This window comes from Euphorbia lathyris, chromosome 1, assembly GCF_963576675.1.
Source record: "Euphorbia lathyris chromosome 1, ddEupLath1.1, whole genome shotgun sequence".
In the NCBI taxonomy this organism is placed as follows: domain Eukaryota; kingdom Viridiplantae; phylum Streptophyta; class Magnoliopsida; order Malpighiales; family Euphorbiaceae; genus Euphorbia; species Euphorbia lathyris.
In genome coordinates this window covers 33,127,448-33,154,780 of record NC_088910.1, presented here as the reverse complement: position 1 = coordinate 33,154,780, position 27,333 = coordinate 33,127,448, and the positions used below count along the sequence as shown (strand labels likewise).

Here is a 27,333-nt window from a genome sequence, read left to right as displayed (position 1 = left end):
GTTTTGAAACCTCCCATTTCAGAAACAGCAGCGGATGAGGGGGTGCTATCGATTGATTTTTTCTCCAGGATATTGGCATAAGTTCGGGACTTCTGCGTTTGCTGAACTCCGGGTTCTGATGTGCTTCTAAGCTTTGGATTGAAGAGAACTCGAATGCCAACGTAGTCCTCAAGATCTTGATTTCCGTCTGAAGACGGGGTAGCAATAGCCATCGCGCAGAAGCCCGATGACGAGAGCGGCGGCGGCTAGGTCAGCGATCTCATCAATTTGTAACTTACTATCCTCTTGTTTAGCAGACAAAAATTTACCTCCGTGGAAAGAATCGTCAAAAAAATGAATCCTCACACTAAAATAAGTAATTTATAGAAATCGAATAGATATAATAGAAAATTATAACACATGCTAAAAAAAATACTACCCATTGATAAATAAATAACTACTAAATATAAAGAGAATAAATAGAAATATAAAAAGTGCGTTCTTATTTTATTCGAAATACCTAATAATCTTCAACCAATTATGTGGTTCAGTATAATTTCTGAGAGCAAGTGATATGGCTTGTTTACAATACTCCACCGAATCTTTAAATTAAGTAAAAAATTTATCAATTGAGTTGCTATTAAAAATCATTCCATTACACAGTTTCGGATTCACTTTTCTAAATTCATCTTAAACCAATATAGAGGTTATATTTCATATTAAATAGTCTCAGTTTATAATTTTAAAATATAATTATAACTAATGATTTTTATTTAATTTAGGTCTAATACATTTCCAGCTTTCTGAACTTGTCCAAAATAATAGATTGGCTCCCTAAACTTTGCAAGTATCTTATTAGCTCCCTAAACTTGTTTATTTCTTATCACCAGCTCCCTAAACTTGTCCATAAAAAGTATATTAGCTTCCTGAACTTTGCAATTGTCTCACAAACTCCCTAAACTTGCTTATTCTGTAACAACTAAATAAAAAAAACTTATATAACCTAAATTCTAAAAATACGTCTCCATCTATTCAAGAGGTAATTTTTTCGATTTTCCTACCTTTCAACCTATTATTAGAGTTAGTGTTGTATATTTGATAGATTGAATGGATGAGGATTGAGAGTTAGTATTATGGTTTTTGTATTTAGTTGTTACAGAATAAGCAAGTTTGGAGAGTTGGTGAGACACTTGCAAAGTTCAGAGAGCTAATCTATTTTTATGGACAAGTTTAGGGAGCTGGTGATACGAAATTAGCAAGTTTAGGAAGCTGGTAAGACACTTACAAAGTTCAGAGAATCAATCTACTATTTTGAACAAGTTCAGGAAGCTCGTAATATATTAGACCTTTAATTTATGAATCTAATTCATGAATGACTTTGATAGTTTTTTTTTGAAACAAACGGTAAATTAATTGGCTGGAATCAGCTAAAAGAATAGGAACCAAAAACGGAGGAGCACCAAGCCACTCTCCACGAACAGACGAAGAACTAACGACTCTAGCAAGACTAATGACTTTGATAGTTTAATATACTAATTAACTTTAAGTTTTAGTTTAAATGTGAAATTATCTTTATTGAATTTGATATTATAATCTTTTATGAAAATATAATTACAGTAAAACCTCTATATAGGAATACTCTATATAAGAATAACCTCCAATTTGTTATAAAAAATTTCGGTCCCAACTTGGGCCGGTTATAAATAAGAATAACCTCCCAAATGTTAATTGTTATACATAATCCAAGTCCCACCTTTAGAAACTATACCTCTATATAGGAATAATTATGTAAATAATGTATATATGTATTAAGGATTTAAACAAAATTTATTAAAAAATTTAAAAATTATTGAGATTAAATATGAGTTGGCACACAAATTCCAACTTTAACTATAAATTCTTACCATTTTCCCATAAAACTCTTTTCTTTATGTATTGGAAACTAAACTCAAAACTCTTCCAATTCTTTAGGTATTGGAAATAAAACTCGTAGACTTGATATGCTAAACATTAATTTGTTTTATTAATCTATTCTATTGTACATTGTGTATATAAACCAATTTCAAACAACGTTGCATAATTACTTTTTGAATAATAAAAATTAGAGAGTTCTTATTGTTGTTAAATTTATAAACTTTAAGTGTGATTTTTTTTTTTTTGGGTTCCAAACTCTATATAAGAATAACCTCCCAATTGTTATACAAATTGTCCGGTCCCAAACGTATTCCTATATAGAGGTTTTACTGTACTTTTACAAGTTTAGTGGGCACCAAATAAAAACTAAACTATTAAATCATGATTGGGCAAGGGAGACCGGCGAGGTGGCCCACTACTACCAGTGCTTTCCAAAAGGAAATTTTCTTTTATTTGTAAGAATATATATTTTAAACCTATTTATAGAAAAATTATATATTTTTGGTGAGTATAGAAAAATTATATATTAACTAAACCAATGTTAGGTATATCTTCATATTAAATAAATCAATCTTAGTTAATACTATTAGAGTAAATAATTCATTATTCTATATATCTTTAGTATATTTCTATTTCTTTTGAAGAATAAAAAATGCATTAACTCGTAACTAGTGAATTCTTACAAAGAGTATTAAGCAATCAAATAGGAGCTGAAAAAGATGATAATTGGTTAGTATTGAACTGGACGTGTCATGCACGGCATGTGCTGCCCGTTCGCTAACCTAGGAGAAAAAGATACTTAGAACTCGTGACTGCTACTTAAAAGACATTTACAATTCTGAATAATAGATCCAAAATCTGACCAATCGAGCTTGACCGAGTTTGCTCCATTGCAACTTCTTTAGCATCACATTCATAAATAACATTGACACAATTGAGCCTAATAACTCAAAATTTATTGCCTCCCGTAACACCATTGCCTCCACGATACGTGGTTCGATGCTAACCGCAAATAATTCATTGTGGAAGGCCATACATGACCCGTCCGAGCTCCTAATAACCGCACACATACCACTCAATGTCTCGCCCGGGTTTAAAGCTCCATCGACATTACATTTAATGAAGCTACTCAGAGACTTCAACCAGCAGACCTATGCAACAATCTGTCTACCACTGCTACTCGGATCCTGCCTCTGTATCATCCGCCATTCTGCAGCAAAGTGAGCTGTTGTTTAGAGTGTATGTGTCGGTTGCAACAATCAATCCTCCCAGATCAGTTTGTTTCGTTGTCCCCAGATAGACCACAAGGCTACATCAATGGCCGTAGAGAACTCTTGCGGTTATGACGCACAAATCTGCAAAACATAAAGGTTTAAATACTTGCTGCTAAATAAGAAAATATTGATCCCCATGTAGTTCCAACACTCTTGGGTATAAACACAAACGAAAAATAAATGGAAGTAATGTTCAACATCAGAATGACAAAATGGACACTAAATGGGAATTGCTATCTTCCTCGCAGCTAGCATATATCTCGTTCGCAGGCAATTCGAACTAAACTTCTGAAAAAATGTTTTTATTATATTTAATATGGTTAAGTGCTCATAAATATATGTTTTTATTATATTTAATATGGTTAAGTGCTCTTAATAAAAAAAACCTCACCTCTTAATTCTACTACCAATGTTTTCCAAAATGAAATCTTCTTTTATTTATAAGAATATATATTTTAAACCTATTTATAAAAAAATTATATATTAACTAAACCTTCTTCATATTAAGTAAATCAATCTTAGTTAATACTATTAGAGTAAATAATTCATTGTTCAATAAATCTTTATCATATTTTTATTTCTTTTGAAGAATAAAAAATGCATTAACTCGTAACCAGTGAATTCTTACAAAGAGCATCAAGCAATCAAATGGGAGCCGAAAAAGACGACAATTGGCTAGTATTGGACCGGACGTGTCGTGCAACGACATGTGCATGTGCTGCCCGTTCGCTAACCTAGGAGAGAAAGACACTTGGAAATCGTGTCTGCTACTTAAAAGACATTTACAATTCTGAAAAATAGATCCAAAATCTGACCAATCGAGCTCGATCGAGTTTGCCACATTACAACTTCTTTAGCATCACATTCATAAATAACATTGACACAGTTGGACCTAATAACCCAATTTATTGCCTCCCGTAACACCATTGCCTCCATGATACGCGGTTCGATGTTAACCGCAAATAATTCATTGTGGAAGGCCATAAATGACCCATCCGAGCTCTTAAGAACCACACCCATACCACTCAATGCCTCGGGTTTAAAGCTCCATCGACATTACATTTAATGAAGCTACTCGGAGACTTCGACCAGCAGACCTATGCAACAATCTGTCTGCCACTGCTACTCAGACCTTGCCTCTGTATCATCCGTCATTCTGCAGCAAAGCAAGCTGCTGTTTAGAGTGCATGTGTCGGTTGCAACAATCAATCCTCCCAGATCAGTTTCGTTGTTCTCAGATAGACCACAAGGCTACATCAATGGCCATGGAGAGCTCTTGCGATTATGACGTGCAAATCTGCAAAACATAAAGGTTTAAATACTCGTTGCTAAATAAGGCAATATTTGCTAAATAAGGCAATATTGATCCCCCCATGTAGTTCCAACACTCTTGGACGTACACACAAACGACAAAATAAGTGGAAGTCATGCTCAACATCGGAATGACAAAATGGATACTAAATGGGAATCACTATCTTCCTCGCAGCTAACATATATCTCGTTCGCAGACAGTTCAAACAAAACTTCCGCATAATCGTTTTTTTATTATATTTAATATGGTTACTGGGTGTTTGTTAGGAGGGATATAGAAGGTGGGATAGGGATAAAAAACACGAGATAAGTTATCCCGCGTTTGTTTGTGAGATAGAAGAGTGAGACAGATGAGGGCATAAGTCTCTTATCCCTCAAATCCTATACCCAGGAGGGGAGTGGTATAAGGAGGTGGGATAAGCTCCTGCGATTTTAATAAGATGAAAAAGTCCATCTTATCCCTCAAATTAATGTTATGTAGTTTAAATAAGGTTAAAATAGTAAAATGTATTATTTTATATCCATCCCTATCCCACGTACCAAACATTGAATAATAATTCTCGAATTATATTTTTTATCCTTATCCCAACTATTTATCTTTGTCTATATCTCAACCTTTATCCTTATCTCTATCCCTATCCCAATAGAATACCAAAAGTCCCGTTAAATACTCATAAATATATTATTTAATATGGTTAAGTGCTCATAAATATATTATTTAGTAATTAATTACTAAATATAATTTTAGTCCAATATTTTAGTTTTTTTATAGGGCACTAGAATATTTAATAATTTAAATAATTTATATATAATTCGGAAAATAATGAAAAATTAATAATTATTAAACCAATATTCCACATTTTAAGAGACGAATACGGTGCTAAGTCACAAGGTCAAAAAAAGTGGTTTTAAACTTTTATCCAATCCTACTCAGAAAAAGATTTACATTAAAATAATAATAATAATAATAGTAATAAAAAACCTCACCTCTTAATTCTACTACTATATATTAATAAATATACCTCACCTTCCAATTTCCTTAGCTGTCTGTCTCCTCCTTCTGCGAGTGTTCATCTTTTTTTCCTTTTTCCTAATTCTCCATCACTAAAAAAATTGAGATTTATCCATATAAATCAATCTGCACCCACTTCAATACTATTAACCTCCATAAGTTTTAACCTCCCCCATATACTCATTCTGTTTTCTTGCCCTATATATACATATCTATCTATATATCTATCTATCGTCGTCCTCTGTTATTGATCCATTTAGTTCTTCTGTGAACTCTTTCTGGATTTTCTGTTTTATAGATTTTATAGGCAGCCATGAATGCTCTTGCAGCAACGAATCGTAATTTTCGCCACGCCGCCAGGATTCTTGGCTTGGACTCCAAAGTTGAAAGGAGTCTTTTGATCCCTTTCAGAGAGATCAAGGTATCGGAATAGCTGAGTTTTGCGAGTTTTTAATTCATATGTTGTCGATGTGTAGTTTTGGCTTTAGATTTTACTGTTCTTGATCCTGGTTTTGGCTTTGATCAGGTGGAGTGCACCATTCCCAAGGATGATGGAACTCTGGTGTCATACGTTGGATTCAGAGTTCAACATGATAATGCTCGTGGACCCATGAAAGGAGGAATCAGATACCATCCTGAGGTATTTTTCGATTAGCTTTTTTCTGCTTGTTGAAAATTTATTGTCTATGGTGCTCGTTGCTGTTTTACTTGCGTTTTTACATCTTTAGATGATGATTTGAATTAGAAAGTTAATTGTATTGCTTTTTCAGTGATTTCATTTGCCTGGTCTTGCAATGCTTATTTGCATCAGGAATTGATCATACGATCATACATATGAAATCTGTTTTAAAAATTCTGCACCTTTGATCGGTGAGATTTAGTCTCAATGAGATTGAACGAAGGATTTATTTATGAAAAAGAAATTTACTCTTCTGTTACCAGATACTGATTAAAATATGAAAATATAATTGCAATTGATGTCCTTGAATGACTGAATTAGTGGTTTTTTTTTTCTTTGTCGTTTTCTTTTATGTCATGACACAGAATGATTTTATGGCTGTTGGCTGTGTTTGATTGGAATATTATTTTTTGGGAAGAATAAGCCCTTAATACCATTTAATTGTTCTGCTTATGGACGTGTTCTCTTTCAAACTCTGTACTGTACTAATCTCTTTTCGCACACATTTGAAATATGGAAGAACCTGAATACATTTACTCTGAGAATTGATCCCAAAATCCAGCTTAATGCTTTAGTGGAGTCAACATTCTGCGTTTGTCGTTTCCAGCCCCTCTTTTCCCTCTTGGCCACAATGTTTCAGAAACATCTTGTCTTCAATTCTTCACAAAAGAAGGGAATGTGGCTGTTTTTTGCTTGGATTGTTTTAGGTTTGTGTAATATAGAACTGATTTTTGAAGTATTTCATGAATTTTTTCCTCAAAGGTTGATCCTGATGAAGTAAATGCCCTGGCTCAACTAATGACATGGAAGACTGCTGTAGCAGACATACCATATGGTGGAGCAAAAGGAGGGATCGGTTGCAGTCCGAGGGACTTAAGTGTAAGTGAGTTAGAACGTCTGACTCGTGTCTTCACCCAGAAGATCCATGATCTCATTGGCATTCATACAGATGTTCCTGCCCCAGATATGGGCACTAATGCCCAGGTAATATCTTCCCCATTGATATCTTATATGGATGTTTTGATACGTTTAATTGTGATTACAATCCGATTTCTTATGATAAAATATAACTGTACTCATGGAACCAAAATATCTTAAAGCAGACAATGGCATGGATATTGGATGAGTACTCGAAATTTCATGGTCATTCTCCAGCTGTTGTGACTGGAAAGCCTATTGTAAGTATTACACATTGCCATTTCTGAGTTCGTTTTTCAAACAATTTTGATTAGTCTTGGTTTCTTACTCTTTTGATGTGTTAGGATCTTGGTGGATCACTGGGTAGGGAGGCTGCAACTGGTCGTGGTGTCGTTTTCGCTACTGAAGCTTTGCTTGCTGAATACGGGAAATCTATTGAGGGTTTGACATTTGTTATTCAGGTAACCATGAAACCATATTACATTTCTGAGTTTGATGCCAATTTAGTAACATTCTTCTAGAAATTTTGACTCCATTAAGAACATCTTTTTTTTTCTTCTTATCATGAAGGGTTTTGGAAATGTGGGGTCATGGGCTTCAAGGCTTATACATGAGAGAGGTGGGAAGGTTATAGCAGTGAGTGACATTACTGGAGCATTGAAGAACCTAAACGGAATTGATGTACCAGAATTGATTAAGCATAAAGAATCTACAGGCAGTTTGACAAATTTCCATGGAGCAGACCCTATGGATCCCAGTGAACTTCTGGTACATGAATGTGATGTCCTCATTCCATGTGCTCTCGGTGGAGTTCTGAACAGGTTCGTCCTTCCACCAATAAACTTTTCCCTAGTATTCTGGTTCCGAGCAAAGTGTTATTCTATGTCTTTATGTCATAATCATTTATTTCCTTAATTAACAGATTGATACTTGAATGGGCATGTGTTTTCTCAAAGATGTTTTTCATCCAAACTTTTAAAAGGATCTAAAAGCATTAGCTGTGCATTGTAATTTTTTAAAATTGATTAACTGAACTAAAATTTCACCCAATTTCTACCTTGTCTTCCAAAGGGAAAATGCTGCACATGTGAAGGCTAAGTTCATCGTGGAGGCAGCAAATCATCCTACTGATCCTGAAGCAGATGAGGTAACATTAGTCTTCTGCTTTTGCAGCTTCAACTAGAAAGATGGAAATCATACATGGTTCTTATTTACGGGAGTTGATATTGCAGATTCTGTCTAAGAAAGGAGTTATAATACTTCCTGACATATATGCTAATGCTGGAGGAGTGACTGTCAGCTACTTCGAGTGGGTTCAGGTAAATATATCAGCAACAGAAAGGATATTTCGAAACGTATTGCTTGTAGTGTTCTGTTTTCAGTTTGTGTTGAACATGTTTGAAAAATATTACAAATTTGCAGAACATTCAAGGTTTTATGTGGGAAGAAGATCAGGTGAATAAGGAGCTTCAGAGATACATGACTCGAGCCTTCCATAACATCAAGAACATGTGCAAGACGCATGATTGCAATCTCCGGATGGGTGCTTTTACTCTTGGCGTAAACCGAGTTGCTCGTGCTACTCTATTAAGAGGATGGGAAGCATAAGTTGAGTTTACTTTTGTTTATCCCCTTCAATTTATCCTTTGTAACAGCTGGGGAGCTTACTTGAGAAATTATTGTTCCTAAACTTCAACTCATTTTTCAGTATCATAAGGTTACATTTGTGTCACAACAGCATCTAGAAAATTGTTGGTTGCTGTTGCTACAGTTATTGATTTTGATATAGACATCGAATAGCTTATTGATACTTTATTTGAATTCAACTGGAACCATTTATTAGTTTAATCAGCAGGCAATTTTATCTACTTGTTTTTATTTTTCCAATAAGGGCGGGGCTGTAAATGAGCCTGACTCAGCGTTCGGCTCGATAAAAGCTCGAACTCCATTTATAAAAGAGCCGATTTTGAGCACGGTGAAACTCATTTAAAAGTTTACAAGCAGATTTGGTTATAGGTTCATGAATAAAATCACAAACAAGCTCGATTATAATGTTTATGAACAGGCTCGTGAGCAAGTTAAAAATATTACTTCTACTTGATAAAAAAAAAAAAATATTACTTCTACAAAGAGTTTTTGGGTGAAACTTTAGTTTTATAGATTTCAAAACTATGTAACTTATAAACATAATTAATGAATTATTTACGAATAAAATTTATAAATATAATTATCTAGTAGCTCATGATCAATTTTTTTTTTTTTTTTTAAAGAATCAAACTCAAACATAATGTTGTTGAGTGTCTATTTTTTACCAAGCCAAGTATGAGAAGCTCGACTCGAAGAGTTACTCCAAGTTGGGCTTAGATGGGCTTAGAATGATCGAATGATAATTTTTTAGAGTTCTTTACATAAAAGTTATATATACTAATAATATTAGCATTTAATCAATATTGATAAACTAATTCTTAATATATCAAAAACATCAAAATTTATTTTACAAATATCAAACAGTTACTGATTCTTTTTATTTAAAAAAAAAACAGTTACTTATTTTCTACATCAGATAAAAACGTGGGTGTTAGGATTTGACAAAATGAAAAGAAGATTTTTTCAATTGATAAAATTAAAAAATAAGGCTGATTTAATTCTAAATACCTTTTAAAACTTGTAATTCCATGTAAATTTCTCTAATTTTTAGGTGTACATCCATCAAATTCATAAATAGGTTTTAGGGTTCTTTCCATGAATATTACAATTGATTGCAAATTTACAACTAAATCATATTATCAAATTTAATTCTCAATATGTCATTTTTTTTTCTATATATACCAAATAAAATATGCTTTTACATCTAATTTAAAAAGTTTAAACCCCAATTCATAAATTCCAAACTTTTGACAATATTCTAGACCCATAATTTATAAAGTTTGATCCTTAAAAATAATGATTTTAATAGTTTAATATACTTCAAAATTATGATTTGATATAATTGTAAATAGTTTTTCAAAAGTGAATTTCTGTGTAAATTTCCCTAGATTTTAGTACTTTGTAACATTTCATTTTTTAGTTTTGACTCTTCAACTTTGGGTAAAGGTTATGCTTACTTTGTTTTTAACAAAGTAAACCTTATTTTGTGTGTTTTCACCATTGGATTAATTTTCTAATCCATCATTCAATGGTGAAAACACACCAAGTAATGGTACTTTGTCAAAAACAAAGTAACCATAGAAGGCACCTCAACTTTGATTTCTTTAAATAAATTTGTTCCCTCATTTTAATTATTGGTGAGATGTAACCCTTATGAAAAAAAATGTCACTTCATGAAATGTACTTTTTTTTAATGGGATTAATGACTTAATTGATGCTATTTACAAATTTAATTTGCAAGGTAGTATTATTTTTTTAAAAAAAATTATATGGGGATGTTTGGGTAAATGACATCTATAGTAACCAAATTTTTATTCTATTTTACACGTTATACCTAACATTTTCGCACATAAAAGTACTTAATAATGACCTAACACTAATATATATATAAAATGCTACTATCGGTTAAATATGTCATATCAACTAGTTTTAGAGTTGCAATTGGGATAAAGATTCCTCATTTTAGTAGGAGATTTGTCCAATGGAAACGGGTAAACCCTGTAAACTTTTCCCATGGGGTAGGAAAAACAAAACCCTAGAGACGGGGATGAAGTAGGAACAGAGACATCTCTCACATTCTAAGGGGGTTCCATTTAGCCCTCCTCAGGGATCTAAAGGAACTTTGGAGTTTCGGAGTCTACAAAAAGGAAGATAAAGTTAAAGACGAACGTCACAACCTACTAAGCACAACCTCTAGAGTGAGAATTTTCAAAAAATATATTCTATAGTTTTTCCATATATATACCTTTTAATATTTTAACATTCTTGAACTTATAATTACTTATTTTATAGTTTAGAAGAGTACAATCCGAATCTTGAAGAATTAAGCATTGGGAGAAAATAATACATAATAATTGGATTAGTATTATATTTTTCTAATGTTATCATACGTACAAATTTTCAAATTATATTGAAGAAAATTTTATTTAGAATTTGAGTAAGGTTAAAAAAAATTAAGTTGATTAATAATAATATCTAACAATTATATTACTGGATCCTTACCAACACTAAATGAAAGCAATCATGGTGAGGCAAAATCATTGGTCATATAAACATATATGATATGCTTCCATTACCAATATACAACTTATACCTTAATATGAACAGAGGTCCACTTAGCTTCTGCAACTTGCTTTAGCTTATTTCTACGCTCAACATCGTATTGGTATGGTTGAAGGTTCTTGATAGAGAACGGTCTAGCCAATAGTAGGAATGTTGTGGAAGGGGTGAGCTGTAGGGAATGAGCTGTTTGGCAGAGGTTGGTTATTTGGGAAGATGAGCTGGAGGATAGTTTGGGTAATAGGTTGAGTATAAGTAGGGATTAGTTGTTATGTTTTAGGCATTGAAATATTTTGGTTAATTTGTGTTTGGCTGCCTTTGAGCAGAGGCTCTGCATCTTTGGATCAGAGAGGGGTCTGTAGGTTGTTCCTCAGATTCATTTATCGTTTACTGTTCTCCGTTTCTATTGTATTGCTTATTTTATCAAATCAAATACACATTATCATATCCATTTGGGTTCGTTTCCTATTAATTGGTCCGACTTGCCGGATCCGACGACAGCGCCATGGCAACCTTAGGAGAATCTAATCCATTTTTGAGGAACTGTGAGAAAATGAGTGAAGATTTGAGAGAGATGACAAAGATGTTACGAGACCTGATGGAGCCTCCTATCTTCTCCGGCAAAGATCCAGAGGAGTGGTTACATCGAATTGAAACCTACTTTAGCTTCAATAGAACGCCGTCGAATCAACGATTCTCTGTAGTTCAGAAGTGTATAGAGGCTTCTGGTAAATACAGGTTCAGCCTTCTCTATGAACTCCTCCCGTATTTCACCTGGTCTGCATTTAAGGAGTTTTTTTATGGTAAGATTTGGAAGTTCAGAAGCTCCTAATGAGGAACAAGAGGAAAGAGAAGTAGAAATTGATCGGGTTGAAGTTATGGATTGAGAATCTCAGTATGGGGAAGATGAAGGTGATGGGATGAAACATCAGGGGAAGGCAATCCTTGTCGACGCAAATTCCTGTCCATCCATTGTTGTTCTCACATCTGACGGTCATCCCGTAGAGGTTTCAAGGGATCTCCTCTCACAAGGGAAATATTCTTCGCCACAGCAAAGAGACGGGGTAGAGAAGGCCGATAAAACAACCGTGCACGAAATCGAACATGTGATACCAGCCAATCTTTCTGTGCAGATTTTTCCAAACGGGTTAGATCGGCCTGAAAATGAAATTCGCATCCATAAGCCACCATTGGATTTCTGTTTGGTAGAAAAATGTTTGCTGAAGTTAGTGTTGCCCTGGGGAAGCGGTTCATCGTTTTCAGTAACTCTAAACAGGGAGACCACTAGTGATGTTTTTTTCATTACTAAGGATCCGTGGGTTTCAGTATTTGTGGATACGGGTCAAGAGGCTAATTGAGGTTCTGATATCCTCCATTATTTAAGATGGCGATGGGAAAAATACAAACACATGGAATTCTACTTTGGTAGTAGGTTAGTAAATCAAGTTCAGTCAGATACCACTATGCAATTTCCTTCTCCTTTTTATTACTTCTCCACCGCTTTCTATTTCCTTTCCACCACCGCTTTCCAAATCACTCTTGTTTTGTTGATTAAATGGATCTCACTTTTTAGTACTACATGCCAAGACCACCGATTGCAGCAATTAGAGCCCAAAGGACACATTATTCCTATTATCATTCCCACAAATCAGTCTCCCTTTGTTTTCAGTTTGACAAAACAGAGCAAAATTAACATCAGTGAACCTAACATGACCCACCCACATGTTGTTGATGTTTCGACACATAGTGAAGTCTATCCATATGCAGTGGGGAACCCAACCAGTAAAACTCAATCGCCAGCGGTTGCGACTTCGACAAAGAGAGACGATGAAGTCGAACAAACACGATATCGCGCTCCACATGTGACTATCACTGACGTTTTCATCAGAGCTTCAACACCAATTTTTTTTGACACAGGTCAGACCCACCAAACCCGTAACGATATTGCGTATTTTGGATCAGGGAGGAATGATTCTGGATTCTCACTCATTCCAAATTGGGTATTTTCATCTTCATTGATGAACATATTGCTGACGAGAGAAATTGTCTTATGGTTAATGATGTGGATGATTCATTTTTTATCAGAATATTATTGGGTGTTATTGATGTTCTGTTCACAATTACTTCAACTATGGTGCTGCACAGTAGGCCAAGGCTTGCTCTGGTTTCTATAGGGAATGAGCTGTTTGGCAGAGGTTGGTTATTTGGGAAGATGAGCTGGAGGGTAGTTTGGGTAATAGGTTGAGTATAAGTAGGGATTAGTTGTTATGTTTTAGGAATTGAATATTTTGGTTAATTTGTGTTTGGCTGCCTTTGAGCAGAGGCTCTGCATCTTTGGATCAGAGATGGGTCTGTAGGTTGCTCCTCAGATTCATTTATCGTTTACTGTTCTCCGTTTCTATTGTATTGCTTATTTTATCAAATCAAATACACATTATCATATCCATTTGGGTTCGTTTCCTATTAGTTCTTCTGTGTTATGGCCGGCCTTGATAGTCATACATGGGTCTTACAATATGCACACATTCTCTCTGAACTATTATATAATGTAAGTAACGTGTAATCAGTTTAAGAGTTTACAAATATGGAAACCCAAATAGATGATGCATCCATAATTCACCACGGGCTTGCACTCCGAATGCAGTCTTACATGGACTGGATCTACACAACCTAGACAAATTCCCTAGGTAAAGATCAAATTTTAGTTTTAACTTTGGGTGCGTGAGAATTGTAATTTTTGTTCTAGATTTCTCAGTTGGTTAGGTTAGAACTCAAATTTTTAGCCAATTTAATTTACATGGTTTTTTCTTTTCTGTGAAATTGTTGATAGTTATCTAACCTTTCTTCAGACAATTTTGTTAGTTTTGAAATTTCCCTCACAATTGGATTAGTTGTGTTTATAAATCTAAACAGTATCCTAATATGATACGCTAAATACTTGGCCTGAGATTTCATTCCATCCATTTTAAAAGATTGTATAACGAATTTCCCAAAGTTTTATTGCTCAAAGCCATTAAATAATTTGGAAATGCTTGGAACTAAATTAGACCATTTTCTAAATTAGTGTGAACACCTCACATTGGCTAGTCTTTAAGTGTTTTCCATCTTTTGTCTAATATTGTTGCTATCACAAGATTAAAGTTGTAAAAAACGTTTGGCACTAGTCGGACAGATAGCACTATTGGAGACACTACAAGAAAAGCAGTAATTAGCAACCGAAAAGTTGGTTGCTAAATCGGTCTCTAAGACGTGTTTGCAACTGATATTGTGTTTTTAGCAACCAAAATGAATCGGTTGCTAATTACTAGGTTGCTGTTTTTTTTGAAACCAAATCTAGCTTTATGGTAGCAAATTTTGCAACCAACAAATCGGTTGTTAAGTTGGTGGCAATGTTACAAACCGATTTTGCAACCACTATTTGGTTTCAATATCCAATTTCAAAGTTCTGTACCAAATGTTTTTAGAGACTAGATTTAGGTTGCAAAGAATCTGGTTGCAAAATTCGCCGACAATATTTCTGACGAAGTTTCCGACGAAAGTTGAAAGCTAGCTTCATCAACAAACATTATACTATCGGATTACTGACGATCTTTTCCGTCGGTAAATTTTTGTCTAGCTGCTGCAAAAAAATTTCTTCCTGTAAATTATTATTACAATTACTAAATATAACTATTATATAATCATTCCACAAATTCCATAATAAAACAAATAATATAAACTAATTTGACAAAATATATATTTATAAATAATAATTAAAGTTATACATAAGCTAAACTAAAGTTAAAGCTAAACTAGTCAAGTACCAAAATTACATAACAGTAATGTAAGTACCAAAATAAGCATATATAGCTTGGTACACCTCCAATGTCAAATTAAGGTGGGAGGTCTTGGATTCTATATGCACCACCTTTCAAAAAACTACCAAAAAGAAATATTCCAAGACATAGAATCCAATATCTAAGCTGGTTAACCTCATCGACATCAACACGCAAATGTAAATTTTGAAGCGTTTGATCCATCCTTTGCTGTCGTTCATCTGCCCGTTGTTGGCGTTCATTAATCCTCTCTAGGTGCACTATGAAATCAGTCCTCTCTGTATTGAAACCATCAAGTCGCTCCTGGATAGAGTGAAGACTCGCTTGTGTATTACCATGTGAGCTAGATGCACCATTAACATTAGGACATGAAGATGAAGCAGCTCTTGCATTTCTAGGATGCGACATGCGGTCCCGATAATAATGAGAAGCTGCTGAACCTAGTCCATAAATAGCTCCATCCCTGTTAACTCCTCCACAAGCCACATAAAATGCTTGTATCTCATCAATAGCTTCACCAGCTGCCTCAAGTTCAGAAGGAATATGTTCAGTCTGTTGTTGTTCAATATTGCTCTCATACTCTTCCTACATTTAATATTAAACAAAAAAATTAAATGAATAAATTCTTTTGCACATGCTCTTAATATTTAGCATGATGAGTTATTACCTGAATCTCTCTACATCGATCATTGACGAATGTAACTCCATCATGATCGTGTGTGTGCGCCCATATAAAGAATTGGTCGGGAGTAATAGACCTACCTAAGTCCTTTTCCTGTCACAAGTATATATTTTGAGTGCACTGTTAGAGATAAGATGAGACAATAAATTTGAGGGTAATGTTAGAGAAAAGAAGAGATAACAGATTGATATTAAATAATAACATTGTGCTATGTTAGAGAGAAAAAAAAAGGAACATCAGATTGATTCAACAAGAAGAGATATTCATATTATAAGAGATGGAGATAGACACAAATTAATGTTAAAGAAAATGGAACAGCAAAAAACATTATAATTATTCATGTTATAGGAGATGGAGATGGACACAAATTATTAGAATTTCAACACTTGTAAGCAGCAAAATTCACACTACAAATAATTATAAGTAAAAGGAACAGCAAAAAGAATTCTAAAATGGTTTATGAGTTATTCATATTATAGGAGACGGAGATAGACACAAATTAATATCAAAATTTCACATGCTATGTATAGATGCTTACCAATTTTTGTACAGATTTCGCATGAGCACTTGAACCTCCATTATGGTTTCTTTTTGCCACACCATCTTCTCCCACCCTTATTTTTTTTGCAATCTCTCTTTTTCTTTTAAAGTCGGTAGATTCCCACATCCGAGTCCATGGCTCCCATACTTCTTCGGGGCACCAAATAGGCCTTTTTCCTCTTGTTCTTATCGTAGACATTATTCCCTTGTAGCGTTCTTTGAGTTTGTTAATAAACGCCTTCTTCATTGTGTCATCAAAATGTTTGGAAAAGTCCCAAACACACCGTTTCTGCAGAAATTTAAAGAATGGATGAGCAATCTATTTTTCAAGTTGAAACAAAGTTAGATAAATTTGAATACCCGAAACTCTTCGAAATACTTGTCCAAAATGGCAGTTGGAATCATCCCAGCATTATATGCGACCGGTTGTGGATATTCTTGAAATATACTTGTAATCACTGATGCAACATGATTATCAATAATCCTGCATGACATATTAATAAAAAGTGTCAATTCATAAACGAATACATGTCTTTAAACTATTATTTTATCTACACGATACATATTTACATGTTATCCACTGAAAGGACAATGACAAATTTGTCATTAGCATCTTTAGGCACATTGGATCTTATATTCCTTCGTGGTCCATAGTTTCGGGGTGTTGTAGTTGAAGACTGAGTGGAACCACTAGCAATATTAGAACCTGCTGAAAAGAAAGACATTGTGAAACTTAGACAACTTAACAATTGTTTGCTGCATTTTTTCATTTTTGTATCTGTCTGCTTCCATTAGTATTAGAAAAGTCAATGAAAATAACTAGATCAATTGGTATATCATATGAATAGCAAAAACTCACAAGTTTCTGAACTAGATCAATCAGTATATCATATGAGCACCGAAACTTCACACTTTTCTAAACTAGAGCAGCCAACAATAGGTAAATGAAAAAATGGACATCACATAAACATAATAAGTGGTATAATACGTACCTCCTATACTTGGATGAGATTGTGATGGATCAGTAGGCAATGCAAGTGGTCCACGCAATGAAGTGGGCGGTGTAGCAGGCTCTTGTGTAGCTAAAGGTCGTGTCTGATTCATGGATGAAGGCATTGAAGAAGGTGATGACTCTTGTACATGTGAAGGAGATGACTCTTGTACAAGTGAAGGAGATGACTCTTGTACAAGTGAAGGCGATGCCTCTTGTACAAGTGAAGGTGATGTCGCCCGTGCAAGTGAAGATGATGAAAGCATACACAAGTTTTGTAGGTAAGGAGGTATGGTGCCACGTATGAATCTCTTTATAGGTTGCTTACCCTTGTTCCTATCAGTTGGCGTGCGCTTATCACCAGCTCCATCTTGACCTCCATCTGAAGCCATCCTATAAAGTAATTACAAACTAATACAAGAAACAATCAGCATAAAAAGATAAGAATCATAAAAAAATACCATAAAACCCAATTGAAGAACATAAATAAGAGTCTGGATTAGCAGCTAGTTTACAAAAATAACATATTGGAAATTAAATACAACTCATACTAATCAAATTATAGTCTTCTAAAATCAACACCAAACATAACAATCTGAATTTCATTGTAAATTAATCACTATCATCATCGCTAAGATTTATATCATCATCTGAATTATCGCTAAGTTTAGCCTCATTCTCGGATTCAGAAATGACAACTCGTCTTCATCGGTTTCTTCTTTTGGCAACTCAAAATAAGGATCATTAACAAGATTGTTTAAAGGAATGTCATCTTCAAGCGATACTTCAACCTCAATTAATTGAGCCTCATCTTCTTGAAATGCATCATCGTTTGAAGCAACCTTATTCTCAGGTATGTTAAAGACCCCTCTAGGTTTAACTGTGCATGCAACAACCCAGTCAACCTTATCGCGCCTCATTGAAGGATAAGGAACGAAATAAACTTGTGTTGCTTGCAAAGCCAAAATGAATGGCTCATATTTATTAAACATTCGCTTCGTATTGACTTCAACAATGTTGTATCGATCATGGATCCGAATGCCGACATTTGGTGTAGGATCATACCATTTGCATTTGAACAACACCGTTTTTTGAATCGGAAAACCAGAGTAAGAAACTTCTATTATCTCGTTGATTACACCATAATATTTGAAACCCTCTCCAAAGACACAAACTGCATTGTTCGAAGTTGATCGGTCACCGCTATGTGTTGTTGTATGGAATCTATAACCATTCACAAAATACACATTGAATGACATTACCATCCGAGACGGTTTAAGAGCCAAATTGGCAACACATTGGTTCTCAATGGCATTATGTTGGCTCTAATGAAAGAAATGAAAATTTAATCAATAAACAATAACTTATTGATATATACACTATATCAATTATTAGCAAGTTACTGCAACTTACAAAATTTGAGAACCATTTGGGAAAATGTTTTTCCATATCTGACTCAATTGTTGCATTATTGGCATCGGGCTGTAAATCTTGCAAATGTTCCTTATATAACCTAGTATAGTTGATCATTCAACACATGAATATTTACCAACACCATAAAATTGCAAATTTAACATTGTATGAAACTTACTCCACATATGGTGTCACTTGTGGACAATTCAACAAGATGTAAGAGTGAATTGAAGCGTGCTCCTTTTCATCCAACCATCTTGATCTTGCAAGTCCACTATAGCGACCGTTATAAGAGAATATCATCAAATTTGACTTATCTGCATCATTAGTATCACCTCCATCATCATTTCGAGGAACTTTGCGATGTCGAGTATAGACTTGCGGCTCAAAATAGTATGAACAAAAGTTGGATGACTCTTCTACTAAGTATGCATTGCATATTGAACCTTCAACACGTGCTTTGTTTTTTACACTTTTTTTCAAGTGTCCTAGATATCTACACATTAATGAAATCGAGAATGAAATTAGAGAATGAAACAAGTAATAGGATACTCATCATAGAATGAATTATAGTACCTTTCGAATGGATACATCCATCGATATTGAACTGGACCAGCAACTCTAGCTTCATAAGGCAAATGAATTGGAAGATGCTCCATTGAGTCGAAGAATCCTGGTGGGAATATCATTTCCAATTTGCAAAGAATAATTGGGATCTCCTCTTCTAAATGTGCCATATCATTAACTTTGATCACATGAGCTGTTAAGTTTTTGAAAAAACAACTCAACTCTGTTATAGCTTCCCAAACATTTTTTGGAAGCATCTCACGAAGTGCGATGGGAAGCAAACGTTGCATGAAAACATGACAATCATGAATTTTCATGCCAAATAGCTTAGCCTTTTTTATCATCAACACATCTCCCCAAATTCGAGACATAACCATCTAGAAATTTCAACTGCTTAACCCAAGCACACACTATTTTCTTTTGAGCCTGACTTAAAGTGTAGCAAGCCTTTGGGTATTTACCAGTGATGTTATCCTTTAAAAGTTCAGGCCTATTACAAAACAAAGACACATCTTCACGAGCTTTAGCATTATCTTTTGTCTTACCTTCTATATTCATTATTGTATTGAACACATTTTCGAATACATTTTTCTCAATGTGCATCACGTCAAGATTGTGACGGACCATATTAGTTTTCCAATAAGGAAGGTCCCAAAAGATGCTTCTCTTCTTCCATCCACAATTCAGGCCACAAATTTGCTTGTTCACACGTTCAGAATCATGTTCAGTTACTTTCAACAACCCTAAATCTTCTATCTCAGATAACACTTGTTGACCGCTCTTTATTGGTGGAGGAGGCCTTCTCTCAACACAATTAAGTCTGAACTTTGCCCTGTTCTTTCTGTATGTATGATTCAAGGATAAAAATTTACGATGATTATCAAACCATGAGGTTTTTCGACAGTTTAGCAATGAAAAGGCGTTTGAATTTTCCATACAGTAAGGGCATGCATTTTTTCCAGCCGTACTCCATCTAGACAACATTGAGTAAGTTGGGAAGTCACTGATAGTCCATATTAAAGCAGCTCGTAGTGTAAAGTTTTGTTTAAGAGAAACATCATAAGCATCAACTCAATTCTCCCAAAGATTCATCAGCTCGTATATCAAAGGTTGCAAAAACACATCTATATTATGCTTCAGATTGTTTGGTCCTGGAACCAGGGCTGTTAGGAACATAAACTTATCTTTCATGCACATCCATGGAGGTAAATTATATGGAGTAAGAATGATTGGCCAAGATGAATATTGTTTTCCAAATTGTCCAAATGGTTGAAATCCATCGGTACACAAACCTAATCTCACATTACGAGATTCGCCTGCAAAAGATTCATTCGTATTGTTGAAGTTCTTCCAAGCTTCTGAATCACATGGATGACACATTGCTCCCTCATCACAAACATGACCATGATGCCACCTCATTTAATCTGCTTATGAGATCTTAACATATCTAATTTAATTCTATATCATATATTGAATATTAAAAGCATTAAATGTTTAAATTAGTAGTTAACAGTCCAAGTATATATATGCAGCATGAAGCTAGGAATATAATGCAAAATACGTAACTTGATGTGCTTTAATTAACATTAAGAAAATTTAGAGAGTTGTGACATGACATTTAGTTGAAATTCAATTTATCATTTTCTAAAAGCCATGGTATATATTTATCCGACTCAAATGGTTTGTTATATATTTTCTAAAGGCCAGAAGTAGCATAAACCAGATTCAAAGATTACCAAAGAAACCAAAAGGAGCATGAACCACATTCAAAACAGAGAATAATCAGGCAACAGAGTCTCGTAAATCTGATTGAACTTTTCATATTGGTAAAATAGAAAAGTATTCATGTGACAAAGTGATTCTAAACGCCATGTTATATATTTATCCAGCTCAAATGGTTTGTTTCACTAATACCAGCAACTTAATTAAAAACAAAAACTTAACCTTTTTTAAGTTAGCAACTCATTTCTCCCTTTTTCTACTCCAAAAACGTTTAACAATGGTTTTATCCTTCAACATATTCATAGAGACTCCCCTAAATCTCCTTTTCTATCATAAGGGGCTTACTCATTCCCAAATATTAAATAGGCTAGGCAAATTTTCAAATATGAGAGCTAAGTTTTAATGTGGTTCAAAATTTTGTAAGTTATCTAGTGAAATTACATTTTGGAACTCCTAGCATACCTTTATATTTGATGTTACACAGTGAGAGCAACCTTGTTTGGACACAATGTGGACCTTGTACTCTTAGATTTCATCAGGCACCACCAATCCTTGCCAACAATCTTTCTGCAAACAATTCAACTTTCAGACGTGTTTACAGACAACTATATTTATCAGGTGATGTAACTGAAGGAGTTGCAGTTTCTAAGAAAATAATAGGGAAAAGTGAGTGAAAGTGGTCCATTTAGATTCTTTAACTTTTCTTATTCAGTGTACATTTTCTAATTATTTAACTACTAACTAAGCTATCTCTCCTTTTAAAATAACTGATGTTTTAAGAAATGATTAGAAACAAACCAGAAGTAGCATAAACCAAATTCAAAGATTACCAAAGAAACCAAAAGGAGCATAAACCGGATTCAAAATAGAGAATAATCACGCAACACAATCTCCTAAATCTGATTGAAATTTTCATATTGATAAAACACAAAAGTATTCATGTGACAAATTGATTCTAAAGGCCATGGTATGTATTTACTGACTCAAATAGGCTGTTTCACTAATTGGAGCAACTTATAGTCGAATATATTTTTGTTTTTGTGGCTAAGCAAGAGTGTTTTATTTTGCATGCTAAAATATCAAATATGGACACAAAGAAGTGGCTTATTAGACTTGCCTCGTTAAACAGCACCTTGGCAAAAATTAAGTTTATCATAGTGTACAAGTTAGACGAGTTAGGCTTAAATCCTGGATTTCTAGCATATCATCAAGGGTTCTGATAGCACCTTCTTCATCCCCATGTTTAGCTTGTAAGTTTATCATAGTGTACAAGTTAGACGAGTTAGGCTTAAATCCTGACTGCTTGAGCTCCTTATAATACCATTCCGCCTCCTTATAATTATCAGTTCGACCCCAACCTTCGATCATTGAATGATAAGTTGTTTCATTAGGCTGTAACCCAACATTCAGGATTTCCACAAACACACGTTGAGCAGCAACCATGTTTGATAACTTTCCATATCCGGTTATGAGTGTATTATATGCAACAACATTGGGTGGAAACTTGGCTTCTTGCATAGCAACCAACACCTTCTCAGCTTCTCCTAAATGGCCTCTCTGACTATAAGCATTGAGCAGAACTAACCAGTTCCCTAGATTCATAACCACTTTATCCTCTCTCATTAAGCCGATAACCTTCTGCTTTTTCGTACAAACGCAAACGGGTATAGATGGTAATCATCGCAGAGTATGCTGATTTACATATGATCCGGAAACTCCTCATTTGAGCAAACACAAACTCTGTCTCCTCAACATTTGACCCCTTTTGGTAAAGCCCCATTAGGACACCAAAGGTAGCAATGTTGGGTCGAACACCGAATTCTAACATCATTCAAAACCATTTCGCAGCAAACTTCATATTCCCCCTTTTAGAACAAGCAAATATGAGAGTGTTGAAAACCCGGAAATCTAGCTCACTCCTACATCTATCTTTCACTTCCCTAATTATCATCTCTGCAGTCTCCCAATCTAAGGACTATGTTCAAGTTTAATGTCAGATTAGAGAGACTAGAGAGACTGATATATTTAAGGTTCAAGTTTAATGTCAGATTCGCTACGAATGTATCAAGACTAGTATAGTTATTAGTTCATTTCAAGATTAGGGTAAGCTTGATTGAGCGGTTTTGGCTAGTCATTTCTGATCTGATTGTTGTGATGTTTTGCAATATTGGTGCAGTAAATTTTCAATTTGAATTTAAACGATCAGATGCATATATTTCGTCATAATTGTACATGTACAGTTTGGCATCAAAGGCAGCATGTGAGCAATTTGTAGGAGTAATTATGCTGCACTATTTTGAGTTACTCGCTATCTCAAAGTAGCTTCTGTGTAATTTGAAGAGTTCTACCTTAGAAACTGCTGATAACTTTTAAGATGAGCAACATGAAATGCAATGATAGTTTATCTTAGAATGCCATGCTTGATCACCAAAATCAACACCATGGGGTAAATTTAAATTACACTATGGCCACTGAACTTTGCTTTAACTAACATTATAGCCACCAAACTTCAAAACTAACATACAAAACCTCCTAATAATGGTTTTATCCTTCAACATATTCATAGAGACTCATGAATCTCCTTTCTATCATGAGAGCCTTACTCATTCCCAAAGATTAAATAAGCTAGCCAACTTTTCAAATAACAGGGAAAATAGTTTGGACTTGGATTTCATCAGGCACCTCCAATCTATACCTCAACTACTTCAATACCTTCAGATGCCAACTAGGTAAATGTGTTTACAGACAAATTATTTAACATGTGATGTAACTGCTAGTCAATATTTGGATAATACACAAATTTTATTACACTTTAATTGCTCGAAAATAGTAGAAACTTCACATAGTTGAAGCACATAGGGAGACTTAGTGGGATTATGGGTTTGAGTATGTCATATATTCACAAAGGATGACAATGTCAGGAAAAAAAGGAAAGCAAATGATGTTATTAAGGATGATAGAGAAAACCCCTCTGTTCAACTTCACTGTACTAACCCTAAAATGTTACAAACGCTAAAATAACACGCTTCATGTTACAGGTTTTTCTAGAATCTGATAAACCACATTAAACACATAAAGTTAGTACTGGAAATCGAAGGAACTTACATTGTACACCTTGAATGGTTTTTTGTCTTGCTTTAGCAATTTACAGCGTACACCAAACCCTTGTTGCAGATTTCCATTTTCTAGCAGTTGAAATTAAAGAAACCTAGACGATTAAGCAAATGGAAGGAACACCATTTTGAGCGTGGAAGGGGAAATGGGTTTTGATTTCAGTGGAAAGCGTGAGTTTAGTAGTTCGAACGTTCCGCTGCACAGTTTAGGGGAAAAAGCCAAGACAGATGGCAATTGATCAAAACAAGCAATTAAAATGAACGGTGAAGATTAAGGGCATTATTGTAATTTAATTTTTAATTTTTAATTTTTTTACTTAATCAATATATATTTGACTATTAAATTGGCGGCAATATTGGCGCCAATATTTGGCCCAATAATTGCAACTAGTAAATATATTTTCAAACCAATCTAGTTGCAATTTTTCCAACCAACATAACTTTGCAACCATCTATTAGTTTCAAAAGAATTTCACAAATTTAATCTTCATCTTTACAACCAATCACATTGCTTTGCAACCAAACAAGTTGCAATATTGCAACCGATTTTAATATGATTTCAAATATTGGTTGCTAATTACCGTTTTTCTTATAGTGAGATTAATCGGATTTATATTTTTTTTTTATTTTTTAATTTAATAAAGTATTATATAAATACAATTAAAATATAAATTGCAATATGTAAAAGTAATAATTTTATAAAATAGTTAAGATAGAATAGCATATATATTTAATATTTATTAAATTAATGTCCTGATAAAATAAAAATGTGTCAATGAAAAAATATTAATATCATTAAAAATAATATCTAATAGTTTTAGTTTTTTTTTAATTTTGGTTATATAATACTTTATTTAAAATTAAAAAAATTCATAAAAAATTCAAGGACCAGTTTAGAGCCTTGTGGGGTCATTTAGGCGGCCAAAAATCGATAAACCGATTTACACCGTTCGACTTGAGAAAATCAGGATGATGTTTTAAAAATCTTCGTCTAGACGGTCATTTGGATTGATTTTTAGAACAATACACAAGATTATCTCCTGGTACATTGAACAACCTAATTGATCTACATGAATATATTTATACTCACCCTTAAATCTTTTAGGAGGATTTTAGCCAAATTTCCCTTGTTAGTATTGGTAGCTTTTTTTTTTTTTTTACGAGGATTCAAAATATAGGACACCATCCTTAATTTTAGAATGTGTTTTTCAAAAATTAGTTCATTACAACTCTGTGGGTACTTTTAAACTTCTATCTTTCGATTATAGAGTATTTTGGTTACTAGTTTGTCTACCTCACCAACTAAAATTTATTTTTGTTGTGGTGAATTCCCATCATTACTTTCACATGATATTTGTTAAAAAGTTTATTCACTTCATCATTCATGTAGGGCATTAAATGAAATAAATCCCATCTTTAATGTACAGAATGTGCAAGATCATGACTTATTTCATCAAATTAATTCAATGTTAATGTTTTTCCAGAGTTTCTTCAAACTATATAGTTAAAAATAAAATAAAATTCTGACATACCAAAAATAGGGGGGAGTAAAGGTAGGATAACATTATTTATTATACAGCATGGGCAAATATTTGGTATCTTTCTTTCTTTTTTACTCCTATCTATCTATCTTCCCATTCATTATCACCAAAACTAAAAAAGAAGTATCCTTCAAAATCATCAATGGCTTCCATTTCCATTTCTGCTTCTTCGCTGCAACGTGCCTACAGTTATTGCAAGAAACAAGAGGCTCAACCCAAACGTCGTCGTTCTCGTGTGGGTTCAAAGCAGGTGACCCGTGTTGCCACCCTCAATGTTGACGGCCCAACAGATGAGCAACACGTGTCTCCTATTCTTACGGAAAGATTTATTGATGAACGTTGGAAGAAGGGCACTTGGGATCTAAATATGTTTGTCAAGGCTGGGAAGATTAACTGGGACAGTCTCATCGAAGCGGGTCAGTTCTTTATTCTTGTAAATTCGGGTTAATACACCTATTTATCCGTTATAACATATATAATTCTATATCAAATAAACACACTGAACGATGTAACATGGTCAGACCATCCAATGGCCAGTAATTTAATAAAATACCTCTTTTCTCATATGCAACAACGTTTTTTGATTATAAATAATCATGTAGTATTTGATTAGAAGTAATAGTAAATGACCAAATTTTGATAGTTAGGATGAATGTGAACACTGCTGATTATCTCTGTAATCTATATTACAGAAGCAAAGAGGAGAAAATTTCTGGAATTGTATCCAGAAGCATGTACAAATGAAGAACCAGTGCTTTTTAGGAGTTCCATCATACCTTGGTGGGCATGGATGAAAAAGTCCTATCTCCCGCAGGCTGAGCTACTCAACGGTATGTAATTTGTTATAAAAAACTGTAAAAACTTTATTTCGAACAGTAAAAAATACAATTTCAGAACGGAATTAGATGTATTAGCAAACGATTTTCCAACAGTTGGATTGGTTGGGTACAGGTAGAGCTGCAATGGTGGGGTTCTTCATGTCATATTGTGTGGATGCATTGACAGGGCTTGACATGGTTGGACAAACTGGTAATTTTGTTTGCAAAGTTGGACTTTTTGCGACGGTTATTGGCATTGTAGTGTTTAGGAGAAAAGAAGATTTCATGAATCTGAAAAATCTGGCTGATGAAGCAACCTCTTATGACAAGCAATGGCAATCATCATGGGAACACCACAACCCTAACAGTACATCCACTTCTGTTTCTTCAGACAAAACTGGAGACTAGGTGAAGCTTCTTCAAATGTACAATTAGTGTGTCATAATCTAATTCAAAACTTAAAAACTTCCCAAGTTTGATGGAGTTGTATTAATTAGAATTTAGATTAAATGTTTGGTAGCTTCTTTTGGTTGTAAAATGCTTCGGTTAAGATTGAAAAACAATTATTTATAATTATTTTGAAACGCAAATCAGTTAAGATAGATGCTATGGTTACTTTGTTTTTAACTATAACCTGCACCTTTCAGTTAATATCTAACCTCCATTAGGAAATCGTAAACAAAGATGATTGAAATAAGCATACTTTAATTACCATCTTTAAGTATGGTAACGAAAGAAAAGAAAAGGCACTACAAGAAAGATCAGTGATGGAAAAATCCGTCTGTGATGGCCTAAAATCTGTGCTCGTCATTATCGAAAGAATTCCTATAGGTTTCAT

The 27,333-nt window shown here is 34.1% G+C and overlaps 3 protein-coding genes across 7 annotated transcripts; 2 read left to right on the top strand and 1 right to left on the bottom strand.

Annotated features, from left to right (window-relative positions):
* Positions 1-5,512: 5,512 nt before the first annotated feature.
* On the top strand, positions 5,513-8,935 carry LOC136227229 (glutamate dehydrogenase 2). The gene is made up of 9 exons (XM_066015902.1): positions 5,513-5,911; positions 6,017-6,130; positions 6,932-7,153; positions 7,273-7,347; positions 7,432-7,548; positions 7,658-7,908; positions 8,159-8,234; positions 8,320-8,406; positions 8,510-8,935. The coding sequence occupies exons 1-9, from the start codon at positions 5,804-5,806 to the stop codon at positions 8,693-8,695; spliced, it is 1,236 nt and encodes a 411-aa protein (XP_065871974.1). The 5' UTR covers positions 5,513-5,803; the 3' UTR covers positions 8,696-8,935.
* Positions 8,936-15,015: 6,080 nt separating this feature from the next.
* On the bottom strand, positions 15,016-24,333 carry LOC136227194 (uncharacterized). Of its 5 annotated transcripts, none has more exons than XM_066015875.1 (8): positions 24,129-24,333; positions 21,486-21,590; positions 17,323-17,732; positions 16,901-17,039; positions 16,691-16,814; positions 16,329-16,619; positions 15,776-15,883; positions 15,016-15,693 (listed from the first exon to the last, which is right to left on the bottom strand). In XM_066015875.1, exons 3-8 carry the CDS (start codon positions 17,711-17,713, stop codon positions 15,166-15,168), a joined length of 1,581 nt encoding a protein of 526 aa, XP_065871947.1. In that variant the 5' UTR covers positions 17,714-17,732; positions 21,486-21,590; positions 24,129-24,333; the 3' UTR covers positions 15,016-15,165. The 5 variants fall into 5 exon arrangements, with proteins under 5 accessions (XP_065871947.1, XP_065871958.1, XP_065871952.1 ...); XM_066015886.1 differs by having other exon boundaries at positions 16,901-17,036; XM_066015880.1 differs by lacking the exon at positions 21,486-21,590.
* A 1,464-nt stretch (positions 24,334-25,797) lies between these two features.
* LOC136228609 (light-harvesting complex-like protein 3 isotype 1, chloroplastic) lies at positions 25,798-27,037 on the top strand. The gene is made up of 3 exons (XM_066017078.1): positions 25,798-26,093; positions 26,370-26,507; positions 26,629-27,037. Exons 1-3 carry the CDS (start codon positions 25,820-25,822, stop codon positions 26,901-26,903), a joined length of 687 nt encoding a protein of 228 aa, XP_065873150.1. The 5' UTR covers positions 25,798-25,819; the 3' UTR covers positions 26,904-27,037.
* Positions 27,038-27,333: the final 296 nt, after the last annotated feature.